Source organism: Triturus cristatus, chromosome 4_1 (assembly GCF_964204655.1).
Source record: "Triturus cristatus chromosome 4_1, aTriCri1.1, whole genome shotgun sequence".
In the NCBI taxonomy this organism is placed as follows: Eukaryota; Metazoa; Chordata; class Amphibia; order Caudata; family Salamandridae; genus Triturus; species Triturus cristatus.
In genome coordinates, this window is record NC_140585.1 from 421,775,372 (window position 1) to 421,788,019 (window position 12,648).

Genomic DNA, 12,648 nt, shown 5'->3' on the forward strand with positions numbered 1-12,648 from the left:
GCCTGGGCATAGCTCCATGGTCGCTGTCCACTTCTCCGACCACAGAGCAGTCAGTTTTGAGGGGGAACTTACAGGGAAGTTCCCCACTGGCCCAGGATCATGGAAGCTGAACTGCTCATTTCTGGAAAATGAGGAGTTAGTGGCGAACCTCAGAACCATAGAGTGGAGGGACATGAAGGACTTCTTTCACTCCACCAGCGAGTGGTGGGAATGGGTGAAGGACAGGTCCCGGAACTTCTTCCAGGATGCAAGCAGAGCTGCTGCACGGGAAAAGAAGAGGTTGTTCAGGAAGTTGCAGAGCAAACTGCAGCAACTGTACGAACTCGAGCTCTGGGGATGGGATGTGGATGACGACCTAGAGGAAACCCGAAAAGGACTCATGGACACTTTAGGAAGAATCTAAGAAAATCATCTTCCGGACCAGAACCAAGAACCTTGAGAAGGACTAGAAATGCAACTCGTTCTTCTTTAAGAAACTTCTCTCAGCCCACACACCGCTGGTAGAGCTTCGGGAATCGGATGGCAACCTCCAAAGTGAGAAGGAGGAAGTCATGAGAGTTGTAACCGACATTTATGGCGAACTCTACTAACCGAAGTTGTCGGAGAGAGCCTGTTAGAATGGACTTGTAGATGCTTACGCAGCTCCCTATATAAGTTAGCATTCCCTGCACCATTTTCTGTTTAGACACCATTTTGAATGATGATCAAAACTAATCCTTTCCTGTTGCTGAGAAATGCCTCTGCTGAGTTTAGTTTCTGCAATAATGAACTGTTAGTGCCAGTGCATAGCTTTCCCACTAGATAACGACCCTCTCCCACCTCTCTGGTAGTCTGATCATGGCTCAGGGTGTAACGGCCTTGGACTGTGCTGAGTTGTGAAAATACGAGAACAGAAAAAAAATGTTGTATTCCACTGTCCAGCTGCTTCTGCCTGGAAAATTCCACTGTGGGCGTGTTCTAAGCTGACTAAGAAATGTACATAATGTATTGTTTTGCTTGCTGATTTTTGTTCCTTCTGTACCACTCTTCTAGACTGTGCAGAAGGGGCTCCACTCTGAGTGCATCTGAATAAAATACTTATTGGTAGATTCTCCACTGTTCCTCTAACTCTTTATTTGGCATGGAAGGCTCAGATAAGGTCCGAGGTGTCCCGGGTGACCCTAAGCGGGTAACTTCCTTCAGTTGGCACCCGAACAGGGACTCTTTCGGGTCATTGATCCATCCCCTTTCTGCAGACGGGGGGGGGGGGGACGAGGACATCATTGGGTTGGACCTTGGCTCAGGAATACCTGCACAAAGTGTTTCTGTTACTCGCAGCTGCTGCCTCTGTCCGGCTGGACGGTGCCTCGCCTAGTGGTCATCCAAACTGGAGTCCTGAACGGCGAAACTCTTGAAGTGCCTATTTGGTCCGAAGAGTTCGGCAGTGGAGAACTGGTCTCTTTGTACTTCGAATATCAGGCGAGTTTGTTTTGGTTCTATGTGGAAGTGGTACCACAGTGATTTGGTTTTGTACTTGGATTGTTTTGGTAAAATGTGTTTGCAAATGCCAGGTAAAATATTGATTTATTTCTTATTCTTTTGCAATGCCTGGTCTAAGAAAGATTCAGAGTTTGTTTTGTGGTTGTTGTTCTACTGACTCATGACTAGCCAAATCTCAGCCCGCACCTCCTGAGGGCAGTCCTAATTATGATATGTATGTGAAACATGGCCTTTGCCCTATTATGTTTAGTACATTGTGGCACAAATATACAAGGGACAATGTCGAGTTACAGTGGCCATTGGCAGGCTCCTTTGATGAGCAAAATATGGGTTTTCTACAGGAACAATTGTTTAAAAGACACAGTAGAAAATCTATGTATGATTCTCTTCATACTTGGCAGAAGGAGGCTAAACCGAGGCGATTGAAAATGGAGAGAGATGCAAGGAAGGGGAAGATGTAAACCCTTACTCAAAAGGCTGTAGCCTTTGATAAAGAGAAACAGGAGGCAGGAGTAGAATGTGAGGACAGGAGATTTTGGTTGCACATTGATAAGTGTTATGTGGCTAAGGAGGATGGGGATACTTTCTGGGGTCGGAGATCGAGAGAAGAAAGAAATAGCGGATCAGGCAGTAAGGTGGGCTTGCAACCCAATTTATAGCCTCGCCGATATCTGGCAGGTAATGCAAGACTTTGACCACTTCCTGCAACAACATGCTCTTAAGCATTTGTCCTCCACCCTCATTGACCTTTGGCGAGCACACACTGAAATAGAAGCACCTCAAATATTATTTGATATTAATGAAGGCACTTATGTACATAGTTTGGAGCTGAACACTTTGTACAGAAATGTAGCCACTTTGGTGAATTATAGAGATAGGCTGCATGATAGAAGTCCTATCATGAAAACTCAGTTTCCAATGTGAGAGGTTCATCCCATTTATCACCCGGAGATTCCTGAAATAACGGATCAACATGGGGTGGTGCCCGCTTTCAGGAACAAGCATTTGCAATGCAATAGGTCTTGCATTTGTTGCAGTTGGAGCTACTGGCATTGTAAATGGCAGTGTTTTTTATCAATGTTTTTGTTTGCAGTGGAGTGATTATTTAAAAATTACACACTATACCATATTATAAGCTATTCTAGCAACTGTACAGTAAAGCTATGGCTATTTTAACGTAAAGGAGTGTGAATGGATGAATAAAAATACAAAAAACAAGATCTAAAAATTTACGATGGAATGTATAGCAGGAGACAGGGACTACCGATCACAACAAATGTACTTGAAGTGATTGGGGCATCATATGCAATAAAAAAAAAAAAAATAAAAAAAAAACGGTAGTACGGGGGGTCAGCGACGCTTGTGCAAATGTTGTTCAGCTGGTGAAGTGGTCAGCTCTGTTTGCAGATGCAAAGTGGTGAAAGGTGAAGTATTCAGCTCTGTTTGCAGGCACAAAGGGATGAATGGTGAAGTGGTCACTCTCTTCAGCGGTGAACATGCGCTTTACTGTTGCTCATGGGCATCAAGAGACTCTGCCAGGTCTAAGGCATTCCAGAGACCTTATATGATGGCTGGGGTTTGTAAATGAACCTACATTAAACACCACTAAGAGATGAAGCGATTTCTGCAACATCACATGATTTTTCTCCAAAATGTGTTTTTTCAGTTTTACTTTTTGGATTCCTGGGATGCTCTGGCATAAGATTCCCAGTTCCACCATGATTCATTTGGTACAGTAAATAAACACAATAACCAAAAATACTCTCAAACTGCAGTTTAACGGAGACGTGGTTTTCTGTGTAACAGACAAAACGCCTGACCATGGTCCCAGCAGGGGCACGTGCCACCTAATCTAGAGACACTTCTCTCACAGGAGTTGTGCCAACTCACCTGCAGCCAAAGCTATGGGTCATGGGAAAATGGGATGGAGAGTAAGGGGGGTACAGGGAGAGAGAGAAAGGGGGCACAGGGAGAGAGAAATGGGGGCATGGAGAGAAATGGCGGACCGAGAGAGAACGGGGGAAGAGAGGCTGGAAGGGTGATAACGAAAGGTAGAGAGGGCACTAGTGAGGGGGGTACCGGAAGGGGAAGGAGGCGGACAGGTGATATACATTTTAAAAAGCAGGTCTTTGGCAGTAGGTGATGACTGCTGGCAAGGACCAACACCCGGAAAGGAGGTTTGACATCCGAGCCCCCACTATTATAATGTGAAACTATCATGCAACTACAATATCACAAAAAGGTGCTAGTTTTCCAAAGACACATGACCCGCCTGATGTACACACTACAAGATTCTTATAAGTCCCAAGAACATAAAGACAAATTCATCTGGCACATTGGAAAAAATTATACTTTTCAAATAGCCCTCCGTATTAAATTTGCTCTATTTCTACGCTCGGTTAACAGATATAACTACTACGCAATCAATGGTATTCACTTGATCCACCTCGGAAGAATGAAGGCTGAGGCAGACTTGCTGGGAGTGTAACCTCTGCCCCTTACAAGTGTACGTCTCACTGAGCCCTTCTGCCGGTATTGTGTTGGACAGCTGGTTACAATTCGATCAGTTGAGCCCCTTATGTGTAGCCTTTAAACAGAAACACAGAAAAGCCCGCTTTTGTATTCGCCAGATAACTAGGAAAACCAGCTATACACGAGGCGCGAGCAGCAACCGGAGTCACAGAGGTAGAGAGACCAGCCTTGGCTCCGCCGGTTATGAATAACTTAACATCCACGTACCTACCAAACATGAATGTGTCCTTCTATAATGGATGTGGTATACATGTAAAGTGCTCCAATACCTACGGATTGAGTTTGCGCTAAATAAAAAAAACTAAAAAATAAATACAAACACCTAACAGATCTGTTCCAGGTCAGGCAGCGCAGTCATAGTTCGCCCGACCATTGTGAAGACAGAGCAGCCGTCCCTGAAAATCAGCAGGGCAAGGGCGAGGATGTGGTCCGTCGGCTAAACTGCCGACTTTGGTGCTGGAAACCAGAGTTTGAGCCACGAGGTCGCATCAACATGCTGTGATTCTGGGCAAATCACTTAATCTCCCCGTGCCTGAATGTGTAATGTAAATACGGTGCTCGTGTAAAGCGCTCCAATAAACTTCGGGTCGAGTTCGTGCTATATATATATATGCAAAAAAAACCAAGTGCAAAGGCAAGTAACAGTACAAGGACATGTCGCCAGCTAGTCACATGCACTCATAACCACACCACAGGCGACGCAACAGCACAGTGAACCCATCCGCCCAACACCGGACATTTTGCAACTTGCTTTTATATGGTGTACGCATAATTATACATTTGCCACACTTGCCTCATACCATCATCTCCTGCGTATTTTTCCTTTTCTCGCATAATTTAGCCAACCCTGCCAGTTATACTATAATAAAGTAAACAAACTAAACAGTTCACAGAACTTACCCCAGTAAAACAAGAGTCTTCAAATAGGTCGTGTCTCCAATGAATGTCGCTGATTCGCCTTCTTTGAAAATGTTCAGTGCTGCACGTTTAACTAGAGCATTGGATGCACGAAAGATATCACTAATAACACTAAGTAAACAAAGTAATTGCTAAAAATGTCCTAAAACATGCCGCCCTAATTATCGCTTGCCATGCAGCTTTTATGACTAATGAAGGTGTGGCGGTGGCGCCAGTAATACGCCTGCTCCCGATCACAACACAGAAAGTGAGAATTATCACAGCATGAGACCCCACAGTAATCATTAGCACAGCATGACGACAGGCGCCCCAGGTTGCTGGAGCACTCAACTATAATTAATGCGCAGCACGCCTTCCGGAGACGAGCACTCAACTGGAATTAACGCGCACAAGCTGTTCCACTGTGAAGCGCGTTCACAGACCAGAATCGGCTCGTGCCCAGACCAGAATCGGCGCAGCACGTCTTCCGGAGAAGAGCACTCAACTGGAATTAACGCGCACAAGCTGCTCCACTGTGAAGCGAGTTCACAGACCAGAATCGGCTCGTGCCCAGACCAGAATCAGCTCGTGCCCAGGTCTGTCTCCCTTGGGAGTAAACACGGCAACAATAGTCTCGTTGGCGGCAGCGCTTCGCGCTGCAACGCCAGCGAGACCTAACAATGGGTTTATAGCCTATGGAAAAGAAGAGAGGTTTTGGCTCTTAAGGCTACATTGCCCAACACTAGGAAAAATCCTACTGCTTATTATAAGGAGTTGACAGAGGCTGCTTCCTCTACCGTAATTATAACATAAGCAATGTCTCGAGGGGAATCTTTTGTAAGGGGGATAGTTAATGAGCAAAGTAAATTCCTGTGGAGGGGCATAGAGAAACACAAAGAGGTGGAGCTAGGCGGTAATATACAATTGCTTTCCACAAAGATGTAAGTCGATTATTTGATTAACACAAAAACAATTAAATCAATATATAAATTGCAATGTGTTACATTAAATGTCATGTAACCTGTGATAAAGTGCAAACGTGCTCATGAAAAGGTAAAAGGCGAAAGTGACACGTGAGGCGTTATATAGCGGAAAGGGGGGCTGAAACTGTGTTATATACAGTAAAGATAGCCTTTGATACCTGTACAGTTAATACATTTATGTATCAGATCTTAGGTTAAATTTACTCACTTTTCCGCAGGAACGCCACACACATGATGAGGGTTTGCAACCTCCCTTGGTCACACTCTGCACCAAACTACATCTAAATACAGATGATAACTCGGGGAAGCAGGGAGAAAACAAGGAGGGAAAGAGGTCCAACGTTGCTCCCCACTCTGGACGAAATCAGCCAGCCAGAACAAAACAGCCAAGAAAAAGTCTCTGTGAAGAGAAAAGGAAAGCAATCAGGTAAGTATGCGAAGTGTGCAAAGGTTGGTCGCACACTGCTCGTCACACCAGCAAGTTGCCCCAAAGGACTGTGGTAAATGTAGTGGCGACGGCGGGTACGCCTATGCCACGATGTATAAAGAACAGTATGTGTTGCGTTAGCCATCCCTGGACACGTGTTTCGAGGTAGTTGCCTCTCGTCAGCAGGGAGCAGGTCAGTGTAAAGGGGTGCCGTGTGGACTGCCAAAATGTAATTAAAACAGGTCAAGTGCCTCTCATGGCGCGCAGGTGCAGATCCAAGGCTCGTCAGCCCGTTGGCTCAAGGGAGCCATAATAAATTGTGCAAAGGTTGGTCGCACACTGCTCGTCACACCAGCAAGTTGCCCCAAAGGACTGTGGTAAATGTAGTGGCGACGGCGGGTACGCCTATGCCACGATGTATAAAGAACAGTATGTGTTGCGTTAGCCATCCCTGGACACGTGTTTCGAGGTAGTTGCCTCTCGTCAGCAGGGAGCAGGTCAGTGTAAAGGGGTGCCGTGTGGACTGCCAAAATGTAATTAAAACAGGTCAAGTACCTCTCATGGCGCGCAGGTGCAGATCCAAGGCTCGTCAGCCCGTTGGCTCAAGGGAGCCATAATAAATTGTGCAAAGGTTGGTTGCACACTGCTCGTCACACCAGCAAGTTGCCCCAAAGGACTGTGGTAAATGTAGTGGCGACGGCGGGTACGCCTATGCCACGATGTATAAAGAACAGTATGTGTTGCGTTAGCCATCCCTGGACACGTGTTTCGAGGTAGTTGCCTCTCGTCAGCAGGGAGCAGGTCAGTGTAAAGGGGTGCCGTGTGGACTGCCAAAATGTAATTAAAACAGGTCAAGTACCTCTCATGGCGCGCAGGTGCAGATCCAAGGCTCGTCAGCCCGTTGGCTCAAGGGAGCCATAATAAATTGTGCAAAGGTTGGTCGCACACTGCTCGTCACACCAGCAAGTTGCCCCAAAGGACTGTGGTAAATGTAGTGGCGACGGCGGGTACGCCTATGCCACGATGTATAAAGAACAGTATGTGTTGCGTTAGCCATCCCAGGACACGTGTTTCGAGGTAGTTGCCTCTCGTCAGCAGGGAGCAGGTCAGTGTAAAGGGGTGCCGTGTGGACTGCCAAAATGTAATTAAAACAGGTCAAGTACCTCTCATGGCGCGCAGGTGCAGATCCAAGGCTCGTCAGCCCGTTGGCTCAAGGGAGCCATAATAAATTGTGCAAAGGTTCGTCGCACACTGCTCGTCACACCAGCAAGTTGCCCCAAAGGACTGTGGTAAATGTAGGGGTGACGGCGGGTACGCCTATGCCACGATGTATAAAGAACAGTATGTGTTGCGTAAGCCATCCCTGGACACGTGTTTTGAGGTAGTTGCCTCTCGTCAGCAGGGAGCAGGTCAGTGTAAAGGGGTGCCGTGTGGACTGCCAAAATGTAATTAAAACAGGTCAAGTACCTCTCATGGCGCGCAGGTGCAGATCCAAGGCTCGTCAGCCCGTTGGCTCAAGGGAGCCATAATAAATTGTGCAAAGGTTGGTCGCACACTGCTCGTCACACCAGCAAGTTGCCCCAAAGGACTGTGGTAAATGTAGTGGCGACGGCGGGTACGCCTATGCCACGATGTATAAAGAACAGTATGTGTTGCGTTAGCCATCCCTGGACACGTGTTTCGAGGTAGTTGCCTCTCGTCAGCAGGGAGCAGGTCAGTGTAAAGGGGTGCCGTGTGGACTGCCAAAATGTAATTAAAACAGGTCAAGTACCTCTCATGGCACGCAGGTGCAGATCCAAGGCTCGTCAGCCCGTTGGCTCAAGGGAGCCATAATAAATTGTGCAAATGTTGGTCGCACACTGCTCGTCACACCAGCATGTTGCCCCAAAGGACTGAGGTAAATGTAGTGGCGACGGCGGGTACGCCTATGCCACGATGTATAAAGAACAGTATGTGTTGCGTTAGCCATCCCAGGACACGTGTTTCGAGGTAGTTGCCTCTCGTCAGCAGGGAGCAGGTCAGTGTAAAGGGGTGCCGTGTGGACTGCCAAAATGTAATTAAAACAGGTCAAGTACCTCTCATGGCGCGCAGGTGCAGATCCAAGGCTCGTCAGCCCGTTGGCTCAAGGGAGCCATAATAAATTGTGCAAAGGTTGGTCACACACTGCTCGTCACACCAGCAAGTTGCCCCAAAGGACTGTGGTAAATGTAGTGGCGACGGCGGGTACGCCTATGCCACGATGTATAAAGAACAGTATGTGTTGCGTTAGCCATCCCTGGACACGTGTTTCGAGGTAGTTGCCTCTCGTCAGCAGGGAGCAGGTCAGTGTAAAGGGGTGCCGTGTGGACTGCCAAAATGTAATTAAAACAGGTCAAGTACCTCTCATGGCGCGCAGGTGCAGATCCAAGGCTCGTCAGCCCGTTGGCTCAAGGGAGCCATAATAAATTGTGCAAAGGTTGGTCGCACACTGCTCATCACACCAGCAAGTTGCCCCAAAGGACTGTGGTAAATGTAGTGGCGACGGCGGGTACGCCTATGCCACGATGTATAAAGAACAGTATGTATTGCGTTAGCCATCCCTGGACACGTGTTTCGAGGTAGTTGCCTCTCGTCAGCAGGGAGCAGGTCAGTGTAAAGGGGTGCCGTGTGGACTGCCAAAATGTAATTAAAACAGGTCAAGTACCTCTCATGGCGCGCAGGTGCAGATCCAAGGCTCGTCAGCCCGTTGGCTCAAGGGAGCCATAATAAATTGTGCAAAGGTTGGTCGCACACTGCTCGTCACACCAGCAAGTTGCCCCAAAGGACTGTGGTAAATGTAGTGGCGACGGCGGGTACGCCTATGCCACGATGTATAAAGAACAGTATGTGTTGCGTTAGCCATCCCTGGACACGTGTTTCGAGGTAGTTGCCTCTCGTCAGCAGGGAGCAGGTCAGTGTAAAGGGGTGCCGTGTGGACTGCCAAAATGTAATTAAAACAGGTCAAGTACCTCTCATGGCGCGCAGGTGCAGATCCAAGGCTCGTCAGCCCGTTGGCTCAAGGGAGCCATAATAAATTGTGCAAAGGTTCGTCGCACACTGCTCGTCACACCAGCAAGTTGCCCCAAAGGACTGTGGTAAATGTAGTGGTGACGGCGGGTACGCCTATGCCACGATGTATAAAGAACAGTATGTGTTGCGTAAGCCATCCCTGGATACGTGTTTTGAGGTAGTTGCCTCTCGTCAGCAGGGAGCAGGTCAGTGTAAAGGGGTGCCGTGTGGACTGCCAAAATGTAATTAAAACAGGTCAAGTACCTCTCATGGCGCGCAGGTGCAGATCCAAGGCTCGTCAGCCCGTTGGCTCAAGGGAGCCATAATAAATTGTGCAAAGGTTGGTCGCACACTGCTCGTCACACCAGCAAGTTGCCCCAAAGGTCTGTGGTAAATGTAGTGGCGACGGCGGGTACGCCTATGCCACGATGTATAAAGAACAGTATGTGTTGCGTTAGCCATCCCTGGACACGTGTTTCGAGGTAGTTGCCTCTCGTCAGCAGGGAGCAGGTCAGTGTAAAGGGGTGCCGTGTGGACTGCCAAAATGTAATTAAAACAGGTCAAGTACCTCTCATGGCACGCAGGTGCAGATCCAAGGCTCGTCAGCCCGTTGGCTCAAGGGAGCCATAATAAATTGTGCAAATGTTGGTCGCACACTGCTCGTCACACCAGCAAGTTGCCCCAAAGGACTGTGGTAAATGTAGTGGCGACGGCGGGTACGCCTATGCCACGATGTATAAAGAACAGTATGTGTTGCGTTAGCCATCCCAGGACACGTGTTTCGAGGTAGTTGCCTCTCGTCAGCAGGGAGCAGGTCAGTGTAAAGGGGTGCCGTGTGGACTGCCAAACTGTAATTAAATCAGGTCAAGTACCTCTCATGGCGCGCAGGTGCAGATCCAAGGCTCGTCAGCCCGTTGGCTCAAGGGAGCCATAATAAATTGTGCAAAGGTTGGTCGCACACTGCTCGTCACACCAGCAAGTTGCCCCAAAGGACTGTGGTAAATGTAGTGGCGACGGCGGGTACGCCTATGCCACGATGTATAAAGAACAGTATGTGTTGCTTTAGCCATCCCTGGACACGTGTTTCGAGGTAGTTGCCTCTCGTCAGCAGGTCAGTGTAAAGGGGTGCCGTGTGGACTGCCAAAATGTAATTAAAACAGGTCAAGTACCTCTCATGGCGCGCAGGTGCAGATCCAAGGCTCGTCAGCCCGTTGGCTCAAGGGAGCCATAATAAATTGTGCAAAGGTTGGTCGCACACTGCTCATCACACCAGCAAGTTGCCCCAAAGGACTGTGGTAAATGTAGTGGCGACGGCGGGTACGCCTATGCCACGATGTATAAAGAACAGTATGTATTGCGTTAGCCATCCCTGGACACGTGTTTCGAGGTAGTTGCCTCTCGTCAGCAGGGAGCAGGTCAGTGTAAAGGGGTGCCGTGTGGACTGCCAAAATGTAATTAAAACAGGTCAAGTACCTCTCATGGCGCGCAGGTGCAGATCCAAGGCTCGTCAGCCCGTTGGCTCAAGGGAGCCATAATAAATTGTGCAAAGGTTGGTCGCACACTGCTCGTCACACCAGCAAGTTGCCCCAAAGGACTGTGGTAAATGTAGTGGCGACGGCGGGTACGCCTATGCCACGATGTATAAAGAACAGTATGTGTTGCGTTAGCCATCCCTGGACACGTGTTTCGAGGTAGTTGCCTCTCGTCAGCAGGGAGCAGGTCAGTGTAAAGGGGTGCCGTGTGGACTGCCAAAATGTAATTAAAACAGGTCAAGTACCTCTCATGGCGTGCAGGTGCAGGTGCAGATCCAAGGCTCGTCAGCCCGTTGGCTCAAGGGAGCCATAATAAATTGTGCAAAGGTTGGTCGCACACTGCTCGTCACACCAGCAAGTTGCCCCAAAGGACTGTGGTAAATGTAGTGGCGACGGCGGGTACGCCTATGCCACGATGTATAAAGAACAGTATGTGTTGCGTTAGCCATCCCTGGACACGTGTAACTACCTTGAAACACGTGTCCAGGGATGGCTAACGCGACACTTATTTTCATTTTAAACTTTTGGCAGAGGCGTACCCGCCGACGCTACTTCATGGACCACAATTCTTTGGGGTAACACGCTGGTAGGACTAGCAGAGTGCGGCCAATCGGATTTTTAAGTATGCGAAGTGTGTTTACCTATAATTTAGTTCTGCTCAATGTGTGCTTGTGTCTACCTGAATTCTACCCTTCTTCCAGAAAAATTCTGGATATAAGAAAAGAGAGTGTGGTGCAGCTAGAAAAAAAGAACAGTGAAATCAACTAAGATTTTTTGGAGTTAGGGAATAATTGGGAAAATACCATGTAGAATAAAGTTGTATCACATAAAAGAAGACCCACCTTATAATATGTGGTGGTTAACAAAATATATTTTCTTCATGGCCTTGAATTATAAATGTATAAATGTTTGCTGTGTCCACCTTACCTCGAAGCAGACCTAATAATATATTTTCTATCTTTTCATGTATCCCGAGAACCAAAAGTTTAATGGAAAAGAAATAAGTGGACCTCCACAGACTAGGAGCATAAATCAGATAAGTTCAAAGAAATACTCTAATGAGGTGAATAATATTAAGGGCAAAAAGGCACTGTGAAATCAATGAATTATGCAGCTTTTCTATTGTCTTTTATGTTTCTTCACAAAATACAGAACTTCACCAGACAAGAGCTGGGGACTTCAATAGGGATCGAAGGGAGCCCAAGGGAAACGCAGACAGCCAGGAGAAGACGTCCACAAAAGACGCGGAGAGGCAGGGAGTGGAGACTCTGACGCAACACGAAGATCCTGGATGCTGAGGGACTCCGACACTGCACGTACACGGAAGACCCCAGTGGTGATGCCCCGAAACAACAGGTAAGGGGAAACTGGAGGTAGTTCACTATGTCCCAAAGCAGGAACGGGAAGTGTCTCTGCTTGGGACCATGGTGCTTTTGATCTCTCCGGCCGACTCCCGCACATGCGCGGTTGCGGGAGCCGGCCATTTTCTTAGTCCGCTGGTCGTACGCGACCGGCAACTATGACATATGTACAAATTAGGATCTTCTGGGCAATCACAGTGAAGGCGCCGTGAATTATGCTGTGAAGGTCAACGGCGTCTCGGCCTTTGTGCAATGTTAGGCCATCATCAGGACCAGGTTATAAAATACCATACAGTGCTATACAAGGGAGTAAAAAAATAACATCCAAAAGGGGGAGAATTAGATGGTATACAGAGAAAAATAAGTGCTGTGAAGGCACGGAAATGGGCCACAGAGGCAAGCAAAAGAGC

At 47.9% G+C, this 12,648-nt stretch overlaps 1 protein-coding gene across 1 annotated transcript in view; it reads right to left on the reverse strand.

The window, feature by feature from the left end:
• LOC146855054 (uncharacterized) overlaps positions 1 to 6,282 on the reverse strand; it is a 23,691-nt gene extending 17,409 nt beyond the window's left edge. The window contains exon 1 of the mRNA XM_085651074.1: positions 6,100 to 6,282. Coding sequence (XP_085507200.1) covers positions 6,100 to 6,124 — 25 coding nt within the window. The 5' untranslated portion in view covers positions 6,125 to 6,282. The remainder of the gene's footprint in view (positions 1 to 6,099) is intronic.
• Between the last annotated feature and the right edge of the window lie 6,366 nt (positions 6,283 to 12,648).